The following is a 22545-nucleotide window of genomic DNA, read 5'->3' on the forward strand; positions in this document are numbered from 1 at the left end:
CATCCAGTGCACGGAGTGAACTTAGCTCCGTGCCGAATGACTGGAGATGCGGGGCGGAGATTCGTGACGTCGCAGTCACGCCCCCTCAATGCAAGTCTATGGAAGTGGGCGTGACAGCCGTCAAGCCTCCTCCCACGAGCCTCCAGCGCTGAACCCGACGCTCTAAATGAATGCCGGTTGCAGCAGGGAGAGCGGCAGGACCCCCACGATCAGACATCTTACCCCCTATACTTTTGGATAGGGTATAAGATGTCTAGGTGCGGAGTACCCCTTTAATCCTCCAATAATGGAAAAGTTCTGCGTGATTTGCGTTTTAAATCCTCAAGATCTCTGCTTGCTGTCGGTAAATTGAAATATTCTTGTAAGTGCCCATTCGCACTACATCATTTACGGGCGGTGTGCCCGGCGTGCTGGGAGTTGTAGTGTTGCATGAGTCGGAGGCACCCTGGTTGGGAAATCCTTCAGAGGGTTATACGGTTGCTTTTGCCCCAGCACTGCCCCCGATGGAATCACCCTTTGAATATATGACCCTTTAAATGAAGCCCTTCCGACAACCAACAGCTGCTGAACTACAAATCCCAGCATGCTCCACCTATATATGTCTGGTGCCAGTTATCACCGCCATACAGAAAAGGCAATAACATTGGTGCATATGTATTTTTTTTGTTACACAAATCAAAATGATTTTATTTTTTATTTTTAGTCAATTCATATATTTACAATGTACAGTAGAGTCCGACTCTCATCTCTCACGGTTTCACCAGGATTTTGTTGCGTCCGGCTCTCATCTCTCACGGCTTCACCAGGATTTCGTTGCTCTTCAGCTTCCCCCGTGATTTGAGGTATCTCATAAGTCTCTGCCTCCTCCTCCAGGTGGGCCGTATGCCGTATTCATGCTCCGGGGTGTCCTCGGCCAGGACCAGCCCCGGGCTGTTTGCCAGTGGAGTGTCGGTAGCTTCACGGTTACCGGGCCGGTGCCTGGAGAGCGGCGTCTGGATCGCACTGGGTGAGAGCAGGTGGTTGGGCTTTGGACTTGGCTCTGGAGTCCGTATATCGGGGGGGCTGGGGATGTTACCGTATGAACGCCCCTCCGGGCTGGGCGGGGAGGTGGGCACCAGCGGGGGCGGGCGCGGCCCAGTTCTGCTCCGGTCTCCTCCTCGTTGTGCAGAATGACTGAGTCTCTAGAATCTCAGCGGTAGTAAACGATAGAGAGGGGAATTTGCAGACGCTCGGCTTCCTCCCTGCCACTCTATGTTGGCTCCGGTTTGCGCCCCCGGCGGCACGGCTTTGTACTGTGTTGTTGTTCGAGACATGGCGGCGGCGCCGACGTGCCGGGAAGTGCAACTCTAAGGCCTGATCGAACTGTGGAGAGACCTGTGTGAGAGGAAGAGCAATAAGTCCATGGCACAGGGGATATAGAACAGCATTCCCCGTCTGCAGACCCCTCTGTCCTCCTCCTCCCCCCCAGACCCCTCTGTCCTCCTCCTCCCCCCAGACCCCCTCTGTCCTCCTCCTCCCCCCAGACCCCTCTGTCCTCCTCCTCCCCCCAGACCCCTCTGTCCTCCTCCTCCCCCGCAGACCCCTCTGTCCTCCTCCTCCCCCCAGACCCCTTCTGTCCTCCTCCTCCCCCCAGACCCCACTATCCTCCTCCTCCCCCCAGACCCCACTATCCTCCTCCTCCTCCCAGACCCCTCTGTCCTCCTCCTCCCTCCTCCCAGACCCCACTGTCCTCCTCCTCCCTCCCCCCAGACCCCACTGTCCTCCTCCTCCCTCCCCCCAGACCCCACTGTCCTCCTCCTCCCTCCCCCCAGACCCCACCGTCCTCCTCCTCCTCCCCCCAGACCCCACCGTCCTCCTCCTCCTCCCCCCCAGACCCCACCGTCCTCCTCCTCCTCCCCCCCAGACCCCACCGTCCTCCTCCTCCTCCCCCCAGACCCCACCGTCCTCCTCCTCCTCCCCCCAGACCCCACCGTCCTCCTCCTCCTCCCCCCAGACCCCACCGTCCTCCTCCTCCTCCCCCCAGACCCCACCGTCCTCCTCCTCCTCCCCCCAGACCCCACCGTCCTCCTCCTCCTCCCCCCAGACCCCACCGTCCTCCTCCTCCTCCCCCCAGACCCCACCGTCCTCCTCCTCCTCCCCCCAGACCCCACCGTCCTCCTCCTCCTCCCCCCAGACCCCACCGTCCTCCTCCTCCTCCCCCCAGACCCCACCGTCCTCCTCCTCCTCCCCCCAGACCCCACCGTCCTCCTCCTCCCTCCCCCCAGACCCCACCGTCCTCCTCCTCCTCCCCCCAGACCCCACCGTCCTCCTCCTCCTCCCCCCAGACCCCACCGTCCTCCTCCTCCCCCCAGACCCCACCGTCCTCCTCCTCCCTCCCCCCAGACCCCACCGTCCTCCTCCTCCCTCCCCCCAGACCCCACCGTCCTCCTCCTCCCCCCAGACCCCACCGTCCTCCTCCTCCCTCCCCCCAGACCCCACCGTCCTCCTCCTCCCTCCCCCCAGACCCCACTGTCCTCCTCCTCCCTCCCCCCAGACCCCACTGTCCTCCTCCTCCCCCCAGACCCCTCTGTCCTCCTCCTCCACCCAGACCCCTCTGTCCTCCTCCTCCTCCTCCACCCAGACCCCTCTGTCCTCCTCCTCCACCCAGACCCCTCTGTCCTCCTCCTCCACCCAGACCCCTCTGTCCTCCTCCATTATCACCTCCAGACCCCTCTGTCCTCCTCCATTATCACCTCCAGACCCCTCTGTTCTCCATTATCACCTCCAGACCCCTCCGTCCTCCATTATCACCTCCAGACCCCTCCGTCCTCCTCCATCATCACCTCCAGACCCCTCTGTCCTCCATTATCACCTCCAGACCCCTCTGTCCTCCTCCATCATCACCTCCAGACCCCTCTGTCCTCCATTATCACCTCCAGACCCCTCTGTCCTCCTCCATCATCACCTCCAGACCCCTCTGTCCTCCATTATCACCTCCAGACCACTCTGTCCTCCTCCATCCTCACCTCCAGACCCCTCTGTCCTCCTCCATCATCACCTCCAGACCCCTCTGTCCTCCTCCATCATCACCTCCAGACCCCTCTGTCCTCCTTCATTATCACCTCCAGACCCCTCTGTCCTCCATCATCACCTCCTGACCACTCTGTCCTCCATCATCACCTCCTGACCACTCTGTCCTCCATCATCACCTCCTGACCACTCTGTCCTCCTCCATCATCACCTCCTGACCACTCTGTCCTCCTCCATTATCACCTCCAGACCCCTCTGTCCTCCATTATCACCTCCAGACCCCTCCGTCCTCCACCATTATCACCTCCAGATCCCTCTGTCCTCCATTATCACCTCCAGACCCCTCTGCCCTCCATCATCACCTCCAGACCCCTCTGCCCTCCATCGTCACCTCCAGACCCCCCCTAATATGTACAGTCACCTTCCCCTTGTATAAATGAAGCCTAGGGCTTAGTGCACAGAGCAGGAGCGTTCTCCTCTACAAATATATTACAGCAATACAAGTTACCCAGGAGGCGGAGGCGCTGGGGTCCAGGGGTTTGGTGGAGGCGCACTTGGTCTCAGCTCGGGGTGGGGTGGGCCCATAATCATGCACCGGCCCTTCCAGCGGGCTCTCCAGGAACACCAGGCGAGGCTTACGCGGGTTACAGGCGCTCCGTTTCTTGGGCGGCATCAGCACTGACAAGCCGAGAGAGTGAGAACCACATGATGGAGCGGGAACGAGGAAGACCACGGCTTAAACCTGGAAGAGAAACGATGGGACGTCAGAATCAGCACGTGACATCATTTAAAGGGGATCTCCGGAGAGGAGTCATTCCACTTTCATAGTGAACGTCAAAGGAGCCTGGATCAGGAACACACAACATCTCTGACCAACATGGCAGAGATAGGGGGCGTACCGCTTTAAATTGCATCACAACAATGTAACAAATTATGGAAACATAAATGAGAAGAAAGATTCTAGAACAGTGACGTCAGCAGACGCTATAACTGTCACCTCCTGACCTGATGACGTCACAATGACACCGCTCTATACACATACAGACCCCGTCCCCGCCTCATCACCTGCAACCCCCGGTAGTTGTCTCCTTATCCCGCACGCTCGCTCCCGGTCAGGCCCGTTTCTCATTGGCCGCTCACAGCGACTCTCACTCCTGATTGGCCGACTGCTCGGATAGTCCTTAACGGCCAGCGCTCTGATTGGCTGGCAGCGAAGGAGCCGCTGATTGGCCGGATGATGTGACGTCGGCCGCGGGCGAAGGTGATTGGCCGGAGGCCGGTCACGTGACGCGACGTGCCGCAAAGCGCGCAAATTCAAACTGCTGCAGGAGCCGATATAAAACGGAAGCGGAGAGGAAGACGGAGCTGTACAGACCCCGGTACCGTGTGAATAGCGGCGGAGGGGGGGAGGTTGGTGGGGAATGGGAGCGGCTTTGTTGTGCTGCCAGGCCGTGGCGCCATAAGACAGGCCTCGGTGCCCCCAGCTGCTTCACTCCCAGCACAAGTCCCAGCATGCACTGCTGCCCTCTATCCAGAGCCTTGCTGGGACTTGTGGTGCATATGCTGCCCGATTAGAAAGAGTAAAAGCTGAACTAGAAGTTTCTATTTGTTTTTCATTGCTGAACTACAACTCCCATCATGCCCAATCACAGATGAGGGTTCGTTACAATTGTATCTATCATCTATTGTTACAATGTATCAATCCGGAGTCCAAGTGCTTTGCTTGTCTAGACCGGATACAGTTGTAACAAACCCTCAGCTGTGAGATCTACTACTGTCATCCTTTGTGTTGTAGTTATACGACAGCTGGTGTGCTGCAGTGTGGAGACAGCTGAGGGTTTGTTACAATTGTATCTACTCTAGACAACCCGTCTCTGTATTGATCCAGAGTACAGAACGTCTACTTGTCTGGACTGGATACAACTGTAACAAACCTTCAGCTGTGAGATCTAGTAGGTAGGGACCCAGTGGTCTCCAACCTTCAGCTCACACACTGTTGCAAAACTACAACTCCCAGCATGCCAGGACAGCCTTCAGCTCACCCACTGTTGCAAAACTACAACTCCCAGCATGCCAGGACAGCCTTCAGCTCACACACTGTTGCAAAACTACAACTCCCAGCATGCCAGGACAGCCTTCAGCTCACCCACTGTTGCAAAACTACAACTCCCAGCATGCCCGGACAGCCTTCAGCTCACCCACTGTTGCAAAACTACAACTCCCAGCATGCCCGGACAGCCTTCAGCTTACCCACTGTTGCAAAACTACAACTCCCAGCATGCCCGGACAGCCTTCAGCTCACCCACTGTTGCAATACTACAACTCCCAGCATGCCCGGACAGCCTTCGGCTGTCCGGGCATGCTGGGAATTGTAGTTTTGCAACAGCAGGGGAGCTGCAGGTTTGAGACCACTGGGTCCCTACCTACTTGATCTCACAGCTGAAGGTTTGTTACAATTGTATCCAGTCTAGACAAGCTGCTTTTGTTACAATGCATCAGTCCTGAGACTGGAAAAGTTTGCACAGACTGGATACAACTGTACCAAACCCTCAGCTGTGAGATCTAGTAGATAGGGACCAGTATTCTCCAACCCGCTGCTCATCAGCTGTCTCAAAAACTACAACTCCCATCATGCCCAATCAGATGTCACAGATGAGGGTTCGTTACAATTGTATCTATCATCTATTGTTACAATGTATCAATCAAAGTCCAAGTGCTTTTGCTTGTGTAGACCGGATACAGTTGTAACAAACCCTCAGCTGTGAGATCTACTACTGTCATCCGCTGGCTGGTCATGCTGGGTGTTGTAGTTTTATTGGTGTGCTGCAGTGTGGAGACAGCTGAGGGTTTGTTACAATTGTAGCTACTCTAGACAACCCGTCTGTGTATTGATCCAGAGTACAGAACGTCTACTTGTCTGGACTGGATACAACTGTAACAAACCTTCAGCTGTGAGATCTAGTAGGTAGGGACCAGTGGTCTCCAACCTTCAGCTCACACACTGTTGCAAAACTACAACTCCCAGCATGCCCGGACAGCGTTCGGCTCACCTACTGTTGCAAAACCCTAAGAGTACCAATTACTGTTTCTTTCCTTTTCAGGATCTGTTTTTTCCCAATGGCAACGGCACCATGAGATCCAGCCCCCGCAGGCCGCTTATACTGAGGAGGCGCAGGTTGAACCTTCCAAATCAAGATGGCGGCACGGGGACTCCCGACCAGAGGTTGGCCACCGTGATTGCCGCAAAACAGGATACAGAACCCAGTGTGCCAAAATCGGCAACTCCGGAACCTTTGGGTGCCCTGAGCCCTGGCGCCGATTTGGGAGTCGTATCGTCTTCTGCACCTGCTGAGCCCCCCGGGCTGTCGGGGGTTAAGGTCATGGGTCACCCCACCATCCCCGACACCCAGCTGGTGGTCATCCCCCCGGATTCTGACGTGGAAAGTATCATCCAGGCTCTGACCGTGCGGGGGAAGGAGAGCGGGGGCCCCAACAAGTTCATCCTCATCGCTAGGAGCAGCTCCTTCCAGACGCAGGTGGAGAAACTGGGGGTCCAGAGCAAGGCGGAGGAAGTGGAGAACGCCGCCACCGCGCCGGAGCAGAACCATCGTACGTACACGACACTTTCTAGTTCAAGATCTCTGCTTGCTGTCACATTCTAAACATTTAGCACAAAGCTCTTGCTCCAGCTGTTGCAAAACTACAAATCCCAGCATGCCCGGACAGCCGAAGGCTGTCCGGGCATGCTGGGATTTGTAGTTTTGCAACAGCTGGAGGCACCCTGGTTGGGAAACATTGATCTAAACGATCAGCGATGTGATGCTGGGTATTAACAGTGTCGCGAACCCTCAGCTTGGAGAGTTCTGCTCGAGGCTTTGTTGCAGTGTGTCGGCCTCGCAAATGCTTTAGCACAAATCTGCTTAGTCCTTATACTTAGAATGGATATTACGTCCTCTGTGCTGCTGTGAAGAATCGACAGTCAGTAAATTACATCCCCAGGGTTGGTTTATTTTTTTTATTTTTTTACAGCAGCACAGAAGATGTAATGTAATGACTGGTGATCTCAGGGTCTTCTCAGCAGCACAGAGGATGTAATGTCCTGACTGGTGATCTCAGGGTCTTCTCAGCAGCACAGAGGATGTAATGTCCTGACTGGTGATCTCAGGGTCTTCTCAGCAGCACAGAGGAAGTAATGTCCTGACTGGTGATCTCAGGGTCTTCTCAGCAGCACAGAGGATGTAATGTCCTGACTAGTAATCTCAGGCTCTTCTCAGCAGCACAGAGGATGTAATGTCCTGACTGGTGATCTCAGGGTCTTCTCAGCAGCACAGAGGATGTAATGTCCCGACTGTTGATCTCAGGCTCTTCTCATCAGCACAGAGGATATAATGTCCTGACTGGTGATCTCAGGGTCTTCTCAGCAGCACAGTGGATGTAATGTCCTAACTGGTGATCTCAGGGTCTTCGCAGCAGCACAGAGGATGTATTGTAATGACTGTTGATCTCAGGCTCTTCTCAGCAGCACAGAGGATGTAATGTAATGGCTGGTGATCTCAGGGTCTTTGCAGCTGCACAGAGGATGTAATGTCCTGACTGGTGATCTCAGGGTCTTCTCAGCAGCACAGAGGATGTAATGTAATGATTGGTGATCTCAGGGTCTTCACAGCAGCACAGAGGATGCAATGTCCTGACTGGTGATCTCAGTGTCTTCTCAGCAGCACAGAGGATGTAATGTCCTGACTGGTGATCTCAGGGTCTTCTCAGCAGCACAGAGGATGTAATGTCCCGACTGTTGATCTCAGGCTCTTCTCATCAGCACAGAGGATATAATGTCCTGACTGGTGATCTCAGGGTCTTCTCAGCAGCACAGTGGATGTAATGTCCTAACTGGTGATCTCAGGGTCTTCGCAGCAGCACAGAGGATGTATTGTAATGACTGTTGATCTCAGGCTCTTCTCAGCAGCACAGAGGATGTAATGTAATGGCTGGTGATCTCAGGGTCTTTGCAGCTGCACAGAGGATGTAATATCCTGACTGGTGATCTCAGGGTCTTCTCAGCAGCACAGAGGATGTAATGTAATGATTGGTGATCTCAGGGTCTTCACAGCAGCACAGAGGATGCAATGTCCTGACTGGTGATCTCAGTGTCTTCTCAGCAGCACAGAGGATGTAATGTCCTGACTGGTGATCTCAGGGTCTTCTCAGCAGCACAGAGGATGTAATGTAATAATTGATGATCTCAGGCTCTTCTCAGTGGCACAGAGGATGTAATGTAATGACTGGTGGTCTCAGGGTCTAGGACGTTATATTCTCTGTGCTGCTGTTCTGAGGATGTCATTTCGTCTCATGGTCTTGACTAATCAGGACATTACATCCTCTGTGCTGCTGTGTAGACCCTGAGATCACCAGTCAGGACATTACATCCTCTGTGCTGCTGAGAAGAGCCAGAGATCACCAGTCAGGACATTACATCCTCTGTGCTGCTGAGAAAACCCTGAGATCACCAGTCAGGACATTACATCCTCTGTGCTGCTGAGAAGACCCTGAGATCACCAGTCAGGACATTACATCCTCTGTGCTGCTGAGAAGACCCTGAGATCACCAGTCAGGATATTACATCCTCTGTGCTGCTGTGAAGACCCTGAGATCACCAGTCAGGACATTACATCTTCTGTGCTGCTGAGAAGACCCTGAGATCACCAGTCATTACATTACATCCTCTGTGCTGCTGAGAAGACCCTGAGATCACCAGTCAGGATATTACATCCTCTGTGCTGCTGAGAAGACCCTGAGATCACCAGTCAGGATATTACATCCTCTGTGCTGCTGAGAAGACCCTGAGATCACCAGTCAGGATATTACATCCTCTGTGCTGCTGAGAAGACCCTGAGATCACCAGTCAGGACATTACATCCTCTGTGCTGCTGAGAAGACCCTGAGATCACCAGTCAGGACATTACATCCTCTGTGCTGCTGAGAAGAGCCTGAGATCACCAGTCAGGATATTATATCCTCTGTGCTGCTGTGAAGACCCTGAGATCACCAGTCAGGATATTACATCCTCTGTGCTGCTGTGAAGACCCTGAGATCACCAGTCAGGATATTACATCCTCTGTGCTGCTGAGAAGACCCTGAGATCACCAGTCATTACATTACATCCTCTGTGCTGCTGAGAAGATCCTGAGATCACCAGTCATTACATTACATCCTCTGTGCTGCTGAGAAGACCCTGAGACCACCAGTCAGGATATTACATCCTCTGTGCTGCTGTGTAGACCCAGATAATCGCCCCATTCTCTGCTTCAGTAACGCAACCCTAGATCTTCTGTCTTATCAGCAGCTTCTAAGGAGGGCCAGGAACTGGACGTGAGCCTGACCAACATACACTGGCTGGGAAAGATGAGCTCCGATGGGCTGGGACCATGTGACGCCAAGGCCAAACCTGTGGAGAAGGAGAATTGCACCCCTGGGATGGACCCCATAAAGGTCAGTGTCCGGCTGTAAGAAGTTGTAGGTCTCTGGGGCATCTAAAAAGAATATTTTATGGAGGTCACATGATGTTCTTAAAGGCGTTTTCCTGACTGTTGGTTCTTCTATGGCTTCCTCAGGGGGAGGAAGAACATGAGGCAGCCGCAGCTTCTCATCCGTGTCAGGTCGGGGCCTTCGAGCGTCCTCCATACTCCTACATGGCTCTGATCCAGTTCGCCATTAACAGCACGACGTCCAAGAGGATGACCCTAAAGGACATCTACACGTGGATCGAGGATCACTTCCCGTACTTCAAACACGTGGCCAAGCCCGGCTGGAAGGTATTGTCTATATACAAAGGATGGGGGGTGGGGGGGTGATAAGGAGTCGTCCTCCATATCTACTGATCAACTCCGGATATTGTTTCTCCATAGAACTCCATAAGACACAACCTCTCCCTACACGACATGTTTGTACGCGAGAGCTTCAGCAACAACAAGATCTCCTACTGGACCATCCACCCCCAGGCCAACCGCTGCCTGACCCTCGATCAGGTGTTCAAAGTAAGTGCCGCCATAGGTGTGACCATAAACACTAGAGAAGAAGGTAAGTTCACATCCACCATCCAATACATTACTGATCCTGAGTTATATCCTGTATTATACTCCAGAGCTGTACTCACTATTCTGCTGGTGAGGTCACTGTGTACATACATTACATTACTTATCCTGTACTGATCCTGAGTTATATCCTGTATTATATCCCAGAGCTGTACTCACTATTCTGCTGGTGAGGTCACTGTGTACATACATTACATTAGTTATCCTGTACTGATCCTGAGTTATATCCTGTATTATACCCCAGAGCTGCACTCACTATTCTGCTGGTGAGGTCACTGTGTACATACATTACATTACTTATCCTGTACTGATCCTGAGTTATATCCTGTATTATACTCCAGAGCTGCACTCACTATTCTGCTGGTGAGGTCACTGTGTACATACATTACATGACTTATCCTGTACTGATCCTGAGTTATATCCTGTATTATACTCCAGAGCTGTACTCACTATTCTGCTGGTGAGGTCACTGTGTACATACATTACATTACTTATCCTGTACTGATCCTGAGTTATATCCTGTATTATACTCCAGAGCTGTACTCACTATTCTGCTGGTGAGGTCACTGTGTACATACATTACATTACTTATCCTGTACTGATCCTGAGTTATATCCTGTATTATACTCCAGAGCTGTACTCACTATTCTGCTGGTGAGGTCACTGTGTACATACATTACATTACTTATCCTGTACTGATCCTGAGTTATATCCTGTATTATACTCCAGAGCTGTACTCACTATTCTGCTGGTGAGGTCACTGTGTACATACATTACATTACTTATCCTGTACTGATCCTGAGTTATATCCTGTATTATACTCCAGAGCTGTACTCACTATTCTGCTGGTGAGGTCACTGTGTACATACATTACTTATCCTGTACTGATCCTGAGTTATATCCTGTATTATACTCCAGCAATGTACTCACTATTCTGCTGGTGGGGTCACTGTGTACATACATTACATTACTTATCCTGTACTGATCCTGAGTTATATCCTGTATTATACTCCAGAGCTGTACTCACTATTCTGCTGGTGAGGTCACTGTGTACATACATTACATTACTTATCCTGTACTGATCCTGAGTTATATCCTGTATTATACCCCAGAGCTGCACTCACTATTCTGCTGGTGGGGTCCAGTGTAATGATTTTCTTCCCTCCTCTTCCTCAGGTCTCCAGCTCCCCGTCCTCCGCTTGCAGTGAACCAGTAAGAATCTTTCTTCTATGTTTTTCCTTATCGCTCTTTGTTACAATGTATCAGCTTTGATGCATTTTAGCAAATCCTCTGCCGTCTGTGGATGTAAACAAGAATACTCCTGTACATGAACAGCAAGCAGAGATCTTGAGAGCAGTCTGTGAGAAATAGGAGAGGATTGTAGCCCATTGCACATGGTGGTGGTAGTAGTGGTGGGATTTGCCCCCGGGGGGTATATTCTGCATTTAGTCATTTACTTTATTCTCTATTAGCAGCAGCAGAGAAGCCTGATCCCGGATCTGGGCCGGAGCGTGCAGAGCGCCCCCTGTCACACTAAGGGTGAGTTCACATCATTACTCTTTACAGCACTGACAGTAAACCGAGACTCACCCCAGACCCGTCTTCTCCTCTTCAAGCTCCAGAGCGAAAGATGAAACCTCTGCTGCCCCGGATCGACTCCTATCTCATCCCCGTGCAGTTTCCCATTGCGCAGCACCTCATCTTCTCTCCGGTGGAGACGTTCAGTCCACATCCAGGGGTCTCTGACGGACCCCGCAGCAGCAAGCGGGTGAAGATCGTCCCTAAGGTTAGTACAGTGTATAGCGGAGGGGGGGGCTGCAATGTGTTACCACTTGGTTTCATTCACTTCAATGGAGCTGCAGTACCACACACAACCAGAGGTAGTGCTGTTTCTTCAAAAAGATCACATGATGTAATGTAAGTGGAGCGTGTCTGGATCACGTGACCCAGAGCAGGAAGGGAAGAGCGCTCAGACCCCCACTGATCAAAACAGGCGCAGTTTAATTCCTTAAGGACCCAGGGTTTTTCTGTTTTTGCACTTTAGTTTTTTCCTCCTCACCTTTAAAAAAAATCATAATTCTTTAAATTTTGCTCCTAAAAATCAATGATTGCTTATTTTTTTCGCCACCAATTCTACTTTGTAATGATATCAATCATGTTACCCAAAAATCTACTGCGAAACGGAAAGATAAAAATCATTGTGCAACAAAATTGAAGAAAAAATGCAATTTTCTAACAATTTGGGGGCTTCCGTTTCTACACAGTAAATTTTTCGGTAAAAATGACACCTTATCATTATTCTGTAGGTCCATACGATTAAAATGATGCCCTACTTATATAGGTTTGATTTTGTCGCACTTCTGGAAAAAATCATAACTACATGCAGGAAAATGTATACGTTTAAAATGTTCATTTTCTGACCCCTATAACTTTTTTATCTTTCCGCGTACAGGGCGATATGAGGGCTTTTTATTTTTGCGCCATTATCTGAAGTTTTCATGATATAAAAAGTGATCAAAAATACGCTGTTTTGGATTTTTGAATTTTTTTACGTGTACGCCATTGACCTCGTGGTTTAATTAACTATATATTTTTATAAATCGTACATTTCCGCACGCGGCGATACCACATATGTTTATTTTTATTGACACCGTTTTTTATTTTTTTTTTTGTACATTTTTTATTTTATTTTTTTTATGGGAAAAGGGGGTTGATTCAAACTTCTATTAGGGAAGGGGTTAAATGATCTTAACTTTTTTTTTTTTTGACATGTTATAGCTCCCATAGGAGACTATAACACTGCACACACTGATCTTTTATACTGATCATTGTTATCCCATAGGAGACTATAATACTGCACACACTGATCTTTTATACTGATCATTGTTATCCCATAGGAGACTATAACACTGCACACACTGATCTTTTATACTGATCATTGTTATCCCATAGGAGACTATAACACTGCACACACTGATCTTTTACATTGATCAAAGTTATCTCATAGGAAACCATTGATCAATGATTCTGCTGCTTGACTGCTCATGTCTGGATCTCAGGCATTGAGCAGTCATTCGGTGATTGGACACCAGGAGGCAGGTAGGGACCCTTCTTGTGTCCTCCAGCTGTTTGGGACGCAGCGATTTCTGAACAGCCCACTGAACTAGCCGGGGGCAGTTTACTTTCACTTTAGATGCAGCGATCAACTTTGAACGCTGCGTCTAACAGGGTCCTAAGAGGTCAAACCAAAAAAATGTAAAAGAAATACGTGCCCTACTCTGGCCCAAAACTGTCCCCTATTGGGGAAAAAGGCTCAAAAATCTTTCTAAATGATGGAATACTGTCCTGTACTCACTGCAGAGTGAAATTACCTATAAAACAGGATAAAAAGCGACATTACAGTATAACCTCCCAGTGTTGGTTAATCATCCCCATGCTGTTTTATTACCCCTCTTGATCCCTTCAATGCCACTTAATTACTTCATTCTTACCCCTTGAACCCCCTGTGCAACTTTATTCCCCCTGTGCCCTGTACCAAACCATCCCCCACTTATCCACTGTGCCATTTCATTCCCCCTTTTTCCACTGTGCCATTTCATTCCCCCCTTTTCCCACTGTGCCATTTACCACTGATAGCCCCTGCACTTGAGCCTGCTGGCCAGGTAAGAAACACAGGGGGAGGATTTAAGGGGAAAAGTGATGTGGCACAAGGGGTAAGGGGGAATAAAATGGCACAAGATGTAAAGGGGTGATGAAAGGGTAATAAAGGGGGAATGAAATGGCACAGGGGAGAGCGAGAGGAAATGATGTGGCACAGGGGGTAATAAAGGGGGGAATGATTTAACAAAAGGGCAAATAAAGTGGATGTTTGGATGAATGATGTGGCCGGCGGACATACAGAAGCAGGAGACCACTGTTTATAAATAGCTGTCTTCTGTGCTGTGGCTTGTGCAGTAGGGGCCGGGGCCCCTTACTGGGGTATTGGCTGTACCCCTCTGACGATGGCCCTGTTTACAAGGTAGGGCCGGTACATAAGCCTTGTTTGCCCCCTATTGGGAGTGTCCCCTATTTGGAGGGTGTAAATGCATTGTCTTATGGGACTTATGTGTCCGCTAAGGGAGATTTTACTATAATATATATGTGTGTGTGTATATATAAAGGGGATGAGTATTTATCTCAGGGAGAGATTACCACTCCTGGTATGACGGAGCTTCATAAGGCCATTTTGCACTCCGCGGGCATTCTGGGTAGGGGAATATACAAAGCAGCTCATTACACCACCTTATTCAGGTAATGTTCCCTGGTATCAGCTTAGCTCCTGTTAAGGAATATGAAAAGCTAATCGGGATTTATGCCAAGCCAGACTACTTCCCAAAAGGAAAGTTTCTACCCATCTGCAGACAGCTGTTTCGTGGTTTTTGCCACTCGTCAGTACAGAGCAGGGTGATTTGGCTGGGGTAAGAGGCCTGAGAGCAGCTAAAGGGGTTGAGTATTTACCTCAGGGCGAGGCCACCACTCCTGGTGTAACGGAGCTTATTCCCCCTACCCAGAATGCCCGCGGAGTGCTTAATGGCCTTCTGAAGCTCCGTTACACCAGGAGTGGTGGCCTCGCCCTGAGGTAAATACTCAACCCCTTTAGCTGCTCTCAGGCCTCTTACCCCCAGCCAAGCCAGATCACCCTGCTCTGTACTGACGAGTGGCAAAAACCACGAAACAGCTGTCTGCAGATGGGTAGAAACTTTCCTTTTGGGGAGTAGTCTGGCTTGGCATAAATCCCGATTAGCTTTTCATATTCCTTAACAGGAGCTAAGCTGATACCAGGGAACATTACCTAAATAACGTGCTATAAATATACAGATATATGTTCCTCATACAGTCAATGGGGCTGTATGAGGAATTTTTTACTATTATTTATATAATATAATAATAAAAAATTCCTCATACAGCCCCCCCTTGACTAATTAAAAAATAAAATATATATATATATATATATATATATATATATGTGTGTGTATATATATATATATATATGTATATATATATATATATATATATATATATATATATATATATATATATAAATAATAATAATAAATTCCTCATACAGCCCCATTGACTAATTAAAAAAAGAAAAAAATTATAATATATATATATATATATATATATATATATATATATATATATATATATATAAATGTTTTGTTTTTGTTTTTTTATTAGTCAATGGGGCTGTATGAGGGAATTTTTTTTATATAAATACAAATTTATACATATTATATTTATGAATAAAAAGTAAAATATTAAAATCAACCCCTAAATAAATTAATGGCGTGCAGAATTATGTGACCTATTATAATAGGGGACTTATATAAGTAATCCTTACATCAGCACGGTCACGGTGTCCATAGCCTTATAGCCTCCTGAGGACACCGCTATTACAGCGAAACACGTTGAGGGTGGCGAATGAATCTTTTTATACTCAATATGTGCAATAGTGAAGGCGTTCGACTATATTGCAGGGTTATCATCCAGTTATATCGACTATATTGCAGGGTTATCATCCAATCAGACGGACACTCATTTTAACAATACATTTGTTGTTATGTATCTAATAAAAGTCTTACAGGTGGGATTTTGTGATCTTCAGCTTGGGGTTATTGGCGTAATACATTTTCTTCCAGTTCTTGAGAATTTTCAAAATCTCTGCTTGCTGGCAGTGAACTGAAATGGTATTCATTCACTGACCGCAAGCAGATCTGGTGTAGTTTACTGATGTGTATTACAGTGTTTCCCAACCAGGGTGCCTCCAGCTGTTGCAAAACTACAACTCCAAGCATGTCCGGACAGCCTTCGGCTGTCCGGGCATGCTGGGAGTTGTAGTTTTGCAACAGCTGGAGGCACCCTGGTAGGGAAACACTGGTGTATTAGCAGGCTTCCTGGGACTTGTGGTGCTGCGACTGACTCATTTCTATTGCAGGTTAAGTTGGAGACGGAGGAGCCTTCTCCGCAGGCCCAGGCCGCCGCACCCATTAGGACAGATGCAGCGTTGCTGAAGACGCAGACCCCACTCCCAGTTTCGTGCAGGGGCAGTTTAACTCAAAAAATAAATTGATTAAATAAAAATAAAGAAATACATGCCCTATTCTGGCCCATATAAAAAAAAAAAAAAAACACACACATATATATATATATATGTATGTGTTTTTTTTTTTTTATTCAGTACCATTTATTTATTTATATATAATTATTATATATATATATATATATATATATATATATATATATTTTTTTTTTTTATTCAGTACCATTTATTTATATATATATATATACCATATATATATATATATTTTTTTTTTTTTTAATTCAGTACCATTTATTTATTTATATATATATATATATATATATACATATATATATTTTTTTATTCAGTATCATTTATTTATATATATATATATATATATATATATAGATATAGAGAGAGAGAGAGAGAGAGAGAGAATTTTTATTCAGTACCATTTATTTATTTTTTATATATATATATTTTTTTTTTATTCAGTACCATTTATTTATTTTTATATATATAATTATTATATATATATATATATATATTTTTTTTTTTTTATTCAGTGGGGCTGTATGAGGGGAAAAAATTTATATAAATACATTTTTATGGTGTTTTGTTTTTGTTTGTTTATATATATATATATATATATATATTTTTTTTTTTTTTTTTTTATTAATGATATTGTTTTAATTATATTATATTTATGAAAAAAAGTAAAATATTCAAAACAGCCCCCTAAATAAATAAATTAATGAATTATAATGAATAATTTGGAATGGTCACGTGCAGCATTATCTGAGCTATTAAACTTCTATAAGTAATCATTACATCAGCACAGTCATGGTGTCCATAGGCTTGCAGCCTCCTGAGGACGCCGCTATTACAGCAAAACACGTTGAGGGTGGCAAATGAATCTCTTTATACTAATTAAAATAGTGAAGGAGTTCTGCAGCATCTGATCACTGGTTACATAGACTATATTGGAGGGTTATTATCCAATCAGACGGACACTCATTTAACAATAAATATTTTTTATTATGTATCTATTAAGTCTTAGGAGTGGGATTTAATGTAGGGTGTTTTGTGATCTTCAGCTTTGGGGTTTTTGGCATAACAAATTTTTCTTCCAGTTCTTCAGAGTTTTCAAAATCTCTGCTTGCTGGCAGTGAACAGAAATGGTATTCATTCACTGACAGCAAGCAGATCTGGTTGTGTTTACTAATGTGTATTAAAGGGGTATTCCAGGAAAAAAAACATTTATTTTAATTTTATTTTTTTATATCAACTGGCTCCAGAAAGTTAAACAGATTTGTAAATTACTTCTATTAAAAAATCTTAATCCTTTCAATAATTATTAGCTGCTGAAGTTGAGTCTGGCAACAGTGCTCTCTGATTACATCTCTGCTTGTCTCGGGAACTACACGGAGTAGAAGAGGTTTGCTATGGGCATTTGCTTCTACGCTGGACAGTTCCCGAGACAGGTATCATCAGGGAGCACTTAGACAGAAAAGAACAACTCAACTTCAGCAGCTCATAAGTACTGGAAGGATTAAGATTTTTTTTTTTTTTTTTTAAAGAAGTAATTTACAAATCTGTTTAACTTTCTGGAGCCAGGTGATATATATAAAAAGTTTTTTTGTGGATAACCCCTTTTTAAAGTGTTTCCCAACCAGGGTGCCTTCAGCTGTTGCAAAACTACAACTCCCAGCATGCCCGGACAGCCTTCGGCTGTCCGGGCATGCTGGGAGTTGTAGTTTTGCAACAGCTGAAGGCACCCTGGTTGGGAAACACTAGTGTATTAGCACTCGTCCTGGGATTGGGGTTTTTTGGTTATTGGCATAATACATTTTCTTCCAGTCCTTGAGAATTTTCAAAATCTCTGCTTGCTGGCAGTGAACTGAAATTGTATTAATTCACTGACAGCAATCACATCTGGTGTAGTTTACTAATGTGTATTAGTGTTTCCCAACCAGGGTGCCTCCAGCTGTTGCAAAACTACAACTCCCAGCATGTCCGGACGTGCTGGGAGTTGTAGTTTTGCAACAGCTGGAGGCACCCTGGTTGGGAAACACTGGTGTGTATTATCAGGCTTCCTGGGACTTGTGGTGCTGCGACTGACTCATTTCTATTGCAGGTTGAGTTGGAGACGGAGGAGCCTTCCCGCCCGCCCGCCCAGGCCGCCGCCGCCGCACCCATTAGGACAGATGCAGCGTCGCTGAAGGCGCAGACCCCGGTTCCGTGCCCGCAGGTGAACGTGTCGCGGAGGAAACAGCGGTTGGTCACCCCCCGATGCCAGGAGCTGGAGCTGGTCCTCCCCGACACCAGCTGCTCCGACTCCGGCCTGGACACGGATTTCTCCTTGGTGCAGGACACACAGACCCAGCTCACCCAGGACGAGGGCTACTCCTTCAAGACCCCCGTAAAGGAGACGTTCATGAAGCCCCCCGCTTCCTCCACTCCGAGCAAAGCCTCCTGCCTTCCGCTCTGGGAGTCAGATTCCCCCCTGCCGGAGATCAGCCCGGTCCGGCTCCCCCGAGGCTCCTCTGCCCTCACCCCCTTCAAGGACAGCTACGGGACCCTCAGTTTTTGGGAGACCCCTTTTAAAGACCTGCCATACTTGGGTTCCCCCCCAGACGTCATGGGCACCTGCTCGCCCCTTTCCCCCCAGACCGAAACACTGGACACTCCCACGGGGGCTCGCAAGCATAGACGCTGCTCCAAGGAGCTGCAGGTAGGGGGCGCCACTAACCGCTCGCTGCTGGAGGGGCTGGTGCTGGACACTAAGGACGAGAGTCTCAGTAAGATCCTGCTGGACATCAGCTTCAGTGGGCTGGAGGAGGACAACGGGACCGGGACGGACACTTCATACTGGGGGCAGCTCCTCAATGAGCTCAGATAAGACCCCCAGGGCCCCCCCCCGTGAGTAGGTGAAGGGATCGGCCAATACTAATCCATAATCTCTGCACGCGGACAAAGGTCTCCCCCCAAAATATCTGCCCTAAAATCGTGGAAATATTCTTTATTTGTATCTGGGAAAGCTGGGTGACTACCAGAAGTGCCATTATTATGGCAGACATGCATGAACTGAGGTATTCCTAGACAGTTGGCCACTTAGGGTTCTGGGAAAGCTGGGTGACTACCAGAAGTGGCATTAGTATGGCAGGCATGCATGAACTGAGGTATTCCTAGACAGATTGGCCATTTAGGGTTCTGGGAAAGCTGGGTGACAAACTGTACTACCGCCGTTATGGCATCTCAGCTAGTCAGGCAGACATACGAGAACTAATGTGTTCGAAGACAGATTGGACAACATGGGTTCTGGGAGAGCTGGGTGACTGTCGGTAATGTCGCCATCACAGTTTCCCAGCTTTCCTACATCGCTAGTCTGGCAGACATACAGGAACTGATGATGTATTTGTGGCCAGACTTGGCCATTCATGTTCTGGGAAAGCTGGGTGACCATTGGCGGTGCTGTCATCGTGGCTTTTCTAGTAAGACTAGATTTGCCTTTCAGGGTTCTGGGCAAGTTGGGTGACAAACTGTACTACCGGCATTATGGCATCTCAGCTAGTCAGGCAGACATACGAGGACTGATAATGTGTACGTAGATTGGCCATTCAGGATTCTGGGAAAGCTGGGTGACTTCTGGTAGTGTCATTATGGCTACAAGCTTTGTGTTCCTAGTTAGGCAGACATACAGGGACTGATGTGTTCGTAGACAGATTGGTCAATAAGGGTTCTGGGAGAGCTGGGTGACTACCAGAAGTGTCATTATTACAGCAGACATGCATGAACTGAGGTATTCCTAGACAGATTGGCCATTTAGGTTTCTGGGAAAGCAGGGTGACTTTCGGTAATGTTGCCATCACGGTTTCCCAGCTTTCCTATGTTGCTAGTCTGGCAGACATACAGGAACTGATGATGTATTTGTGCACAGACTTGGCCATTCATGTTCTGGGAAAGCCGGGTGACGATTGGCGGTGCTGTCATCGTGGCTTGTCTAGTAAGGCAGACATACAGGAACCAGTGTGCTCTGACAGACTAGATTTACCTTTCAGGGTTCTGGGAAAGCTGGGTGACTAATGGCAAGTGCCATCATGGCTACCCAGCTTTCCTATGTTCCCAGTTAAGCAGACATACAAACATCAGTGTGGTCTAACTAGACTAGATTTGCTAATCAGGGATCTGGGATAAGCTTCCAGACAAATTGCCCATTCAGGGTTCTGGGAGAGCTGGATGACTACTGGTAGTGCTGTCATAATGCTACAAAAACCAGCTCGGTCTAATTAGACTAGATTTGTTTTTTTTTTTCAGGGTTCTGGGAAGGCTGGGTGACAACCTCTTCCTAGTCAGGCAGACATACAGAAAGCGGTGATGTGTTTCTAGGCGGAGTTGCCATTCAGGGTCCTGGAAAAGCTGGGTGACAAGCAATAAGAGGGCTTACTGGGGTTATTGCTGAGCTTTGCCAGGGTCCTGAATGGGAAAAATCTGCTTTGTTGCGCCCCCTGCAGTAACAATTTAATTGTTTGATTTTGGGGGGGTTTGTCCAGGTTTTTGGGGGTACCAGGTATAGATGATTTATAGTAGGGGGTGACTCCGCGCCCCCCATATATTTATAATATATATTTTAGGCTTTTGTATGTCAGTATTTAATATGTCGCCGTGTATATAGGGTATATATGTTCTCGGGCGCAGCCGCCATCGCAAGTCACTTTATAACCCAATATAGGTTAGTATAAAAAAAAAAAAGGGGTTTCCCTGTCAAATATGGAGGGGTCCAATCATCATATCAATTTTTTATTTTTAAATCCTTTTTTTAATATCTCTACTTGTTGTCAGTGAATGGAAAGGACATTTGTTCACAGTCAGAGGTAGAAAACCCCCATCCTAATCGAATACTTCTCACAGCTGAGGGTTTGTTACAGTTGTACTCCGCAGTTATGGACTCTAGAGCAGTGGTTCCCAACCAGTGTGTCTCCAGTTGTTGCAAAACTACAACTCTCAGCATGCCCGGACAGCCGTTGGCTGTCCGGGCATGCTGGGAGTTGTAGTTTTGCAACAGCTGGAGGCACTCTGCTTGGGAAACACTGCTGTAAAAACCAAGGGAAGGACAATCCTCCAGCCATTGTTTCTCTAGAGGTTTCCTCCACTGGGGGGGTTTTCCTCTGTCCTAAGTGCTGGAGGCTGTCCGGGCATGCTGGGAGTTGTAGTTTTGCAACAGCTGGAGGCAGCCTGGTTGGGGAAACACTACACCAGTAGATGAGACAATAAATGGAATTCACAGCTCAGCCTCCCCCTCCCTGTAGGATGACCTCTGCAATGGTCACAGAGCATGCCCAGTAACCTTTCCCATTCATACCAGTGGCACAGATCCTGTTTATTGTTGTCTATGGGTCAAAAAAAAAAACAGCTCAGGCTGGTTTTTTTTAAGAAAAAAATGTGTGTAAAAAAAAAAAAAAAATATATATATATATATATATATATATAGAATGTATAAAGAAAAAAAAAATATATATATATATATCATTTTTTTTTCTTTATACATTCTATATATATATATATATATATATATATATTTTTTTTTTTTTTTTTTTTTTTTTTTCTTTATACATTCTATATATATATGTGTATGTGTATATATATATTTTTTTTTTCTTTATACATTCTATATATATATATACATATGATAGATGTGTGTGTGTGTATATACATATATATATATATATATTTTTTTTTCTTTATACATTCTATATATATATATATATATATATATATATATATATATGTGTGTGTGTGTATGTATATATAAATATACACATTTTTGGTGGATATATATACATGAATGATAGATGTTAAATTTTTTTTAATTTTAATACATATAAATATTTTTACATATATAGTTATATATTTTTTATATTAAAAAATATATTTTAAAAAATTTAATTTTTTACACATGTGTATTAAAAAAAAGTATATATATATTTTTTTTTATATATCCTTTGAAAAGGAATGTTCCCATTCACAGACAGCAAGCAGAGATCTTTTAGAACAGTCGCAGAACTTTTTAACTACAGAGATGAAACTTTCTCCCCCAGCCTCAAATGGCTGATAACAGGGAACAATAGCGTGTAATCTCTAATCCGTTATCTGAAGTGGCTGATAACAGAGAGCTGTAGACTGCAGGATATATATACGGGGGCTGGGAGTGTCCGGTCCTGGCGGTGAACGCGCTGTATATGGAGGTTTATTGATGTTCGTGTCATAGAGAAGATTATATTATGGTGTATGTGTATATATTGTGTTAGAGACGTACGGAGGGTTGTGCAGGCGGTGACCCCCCCCCCCCAATATGTCACCTGACTGTACCATGACGCATCCATAGGG

General features: G+C 46.8%; 2 protein-coding genes across 5 annotated transcripts; one reads left to right on the plus strand and one right to left on the minus strand.

Annotated features, from left to right (window-relative positions):
* Nucleotides 1-661: 661 nt before the first annotated feature.
* RHNO1 (RAD9-HUS1-RAD1 interacting nuclear orphan 1) lies at nt 662-4173 on the minus strand. The gene is given in 4 exon segments (XM_056517852.1): nt 662-1115; nt 1117-1374; nt 3518-3751; nt 4075-4173. Coding segments are annotated over 3 exon segments (747 nt in total). The 5' UTR covers nt 3683-3751; nt 4075-4173; the 3' UTR covers nt 662-791.
* An 82-nt stretch (nt 4174-4255) lies between these two features.
* Nucleotides 4256-21156, plus strand: FOXM1 (forkhead box M1). 4 transcript variants are annotated; one of them, XR_008843257.1, is made up of 10 exons: nt 4256-4388; nt 6111-6618; nt 9347-9495; nt 9618-9818; nt 9912-10040; nt 11274-11309; nt 11573-11636; nt 11714-11883; nt 18296-19250; nt 19341-21156. XR_008843257.1 is itself a non-coding variant. In XM_056517835.1 (9 exons), exons 2-9 carry the CDS (start codon nt 6141-6143, stop codon nt 19058-19060), a joined length of 1995 nt encoding a protein of 664 aa, XP_056373810.1. In that variant the 5' UTR covers nt 4256-4388; nt 6111-6140; the 3' UTR covers nt 19061-21155. The 4 variants fall into 4 exon arrangements, 1 of the variants encoding a protein (XP_056373810.1); XR_008843258.1 differs by having other exon boundaries at nt 9350-9495; nt 11570-11636; XR_008843256.1 differs by having other exon boundaries at nt 11570-11636; nt 19341-21155.
* The last annotated feature ends 1389 nt before the right edge of the window (nt 21157-22545 follow it).

Source organism: Hyla sarda, chromosome 4 (assembly GCF_029499605.1).
Source record: "Hyla sarda isolate aHylSar1 chromosome 4, aHylSar1.hap1, whole genome shotgun sequence".
NCBI lineage: Eukaryota > Metazoa > Chordata > Amphibia > Anura > Hylidae > Hyla > Hyla sarda.

Excerpts from the sequence above, each read along its gene's own strand:
- FOXM1 (XM_056517835.1), top strand. The coding sequence starts at position 6,141 with ATGAGATCCAGCCCCCGCAGGCCGCTTATACTGAGGAGGCGCAGGTTG. Across the intron at positions 9,819-9,911 it reads TGGCCAAGCCCGGCTGGAAG|AACTCCATAAGACACAACCT; the intron begins GTATTGTCTATA and ends GTTTCTCCATAG. Across the intron at positions 10,041-11,273 it reads CCCTCGATCAGGTGTTCAAA|GTCTCCAGCTCCCCGTCCTC; the intron begins GTAAGTGCCGCC and ends CCTCTTCCTCAG.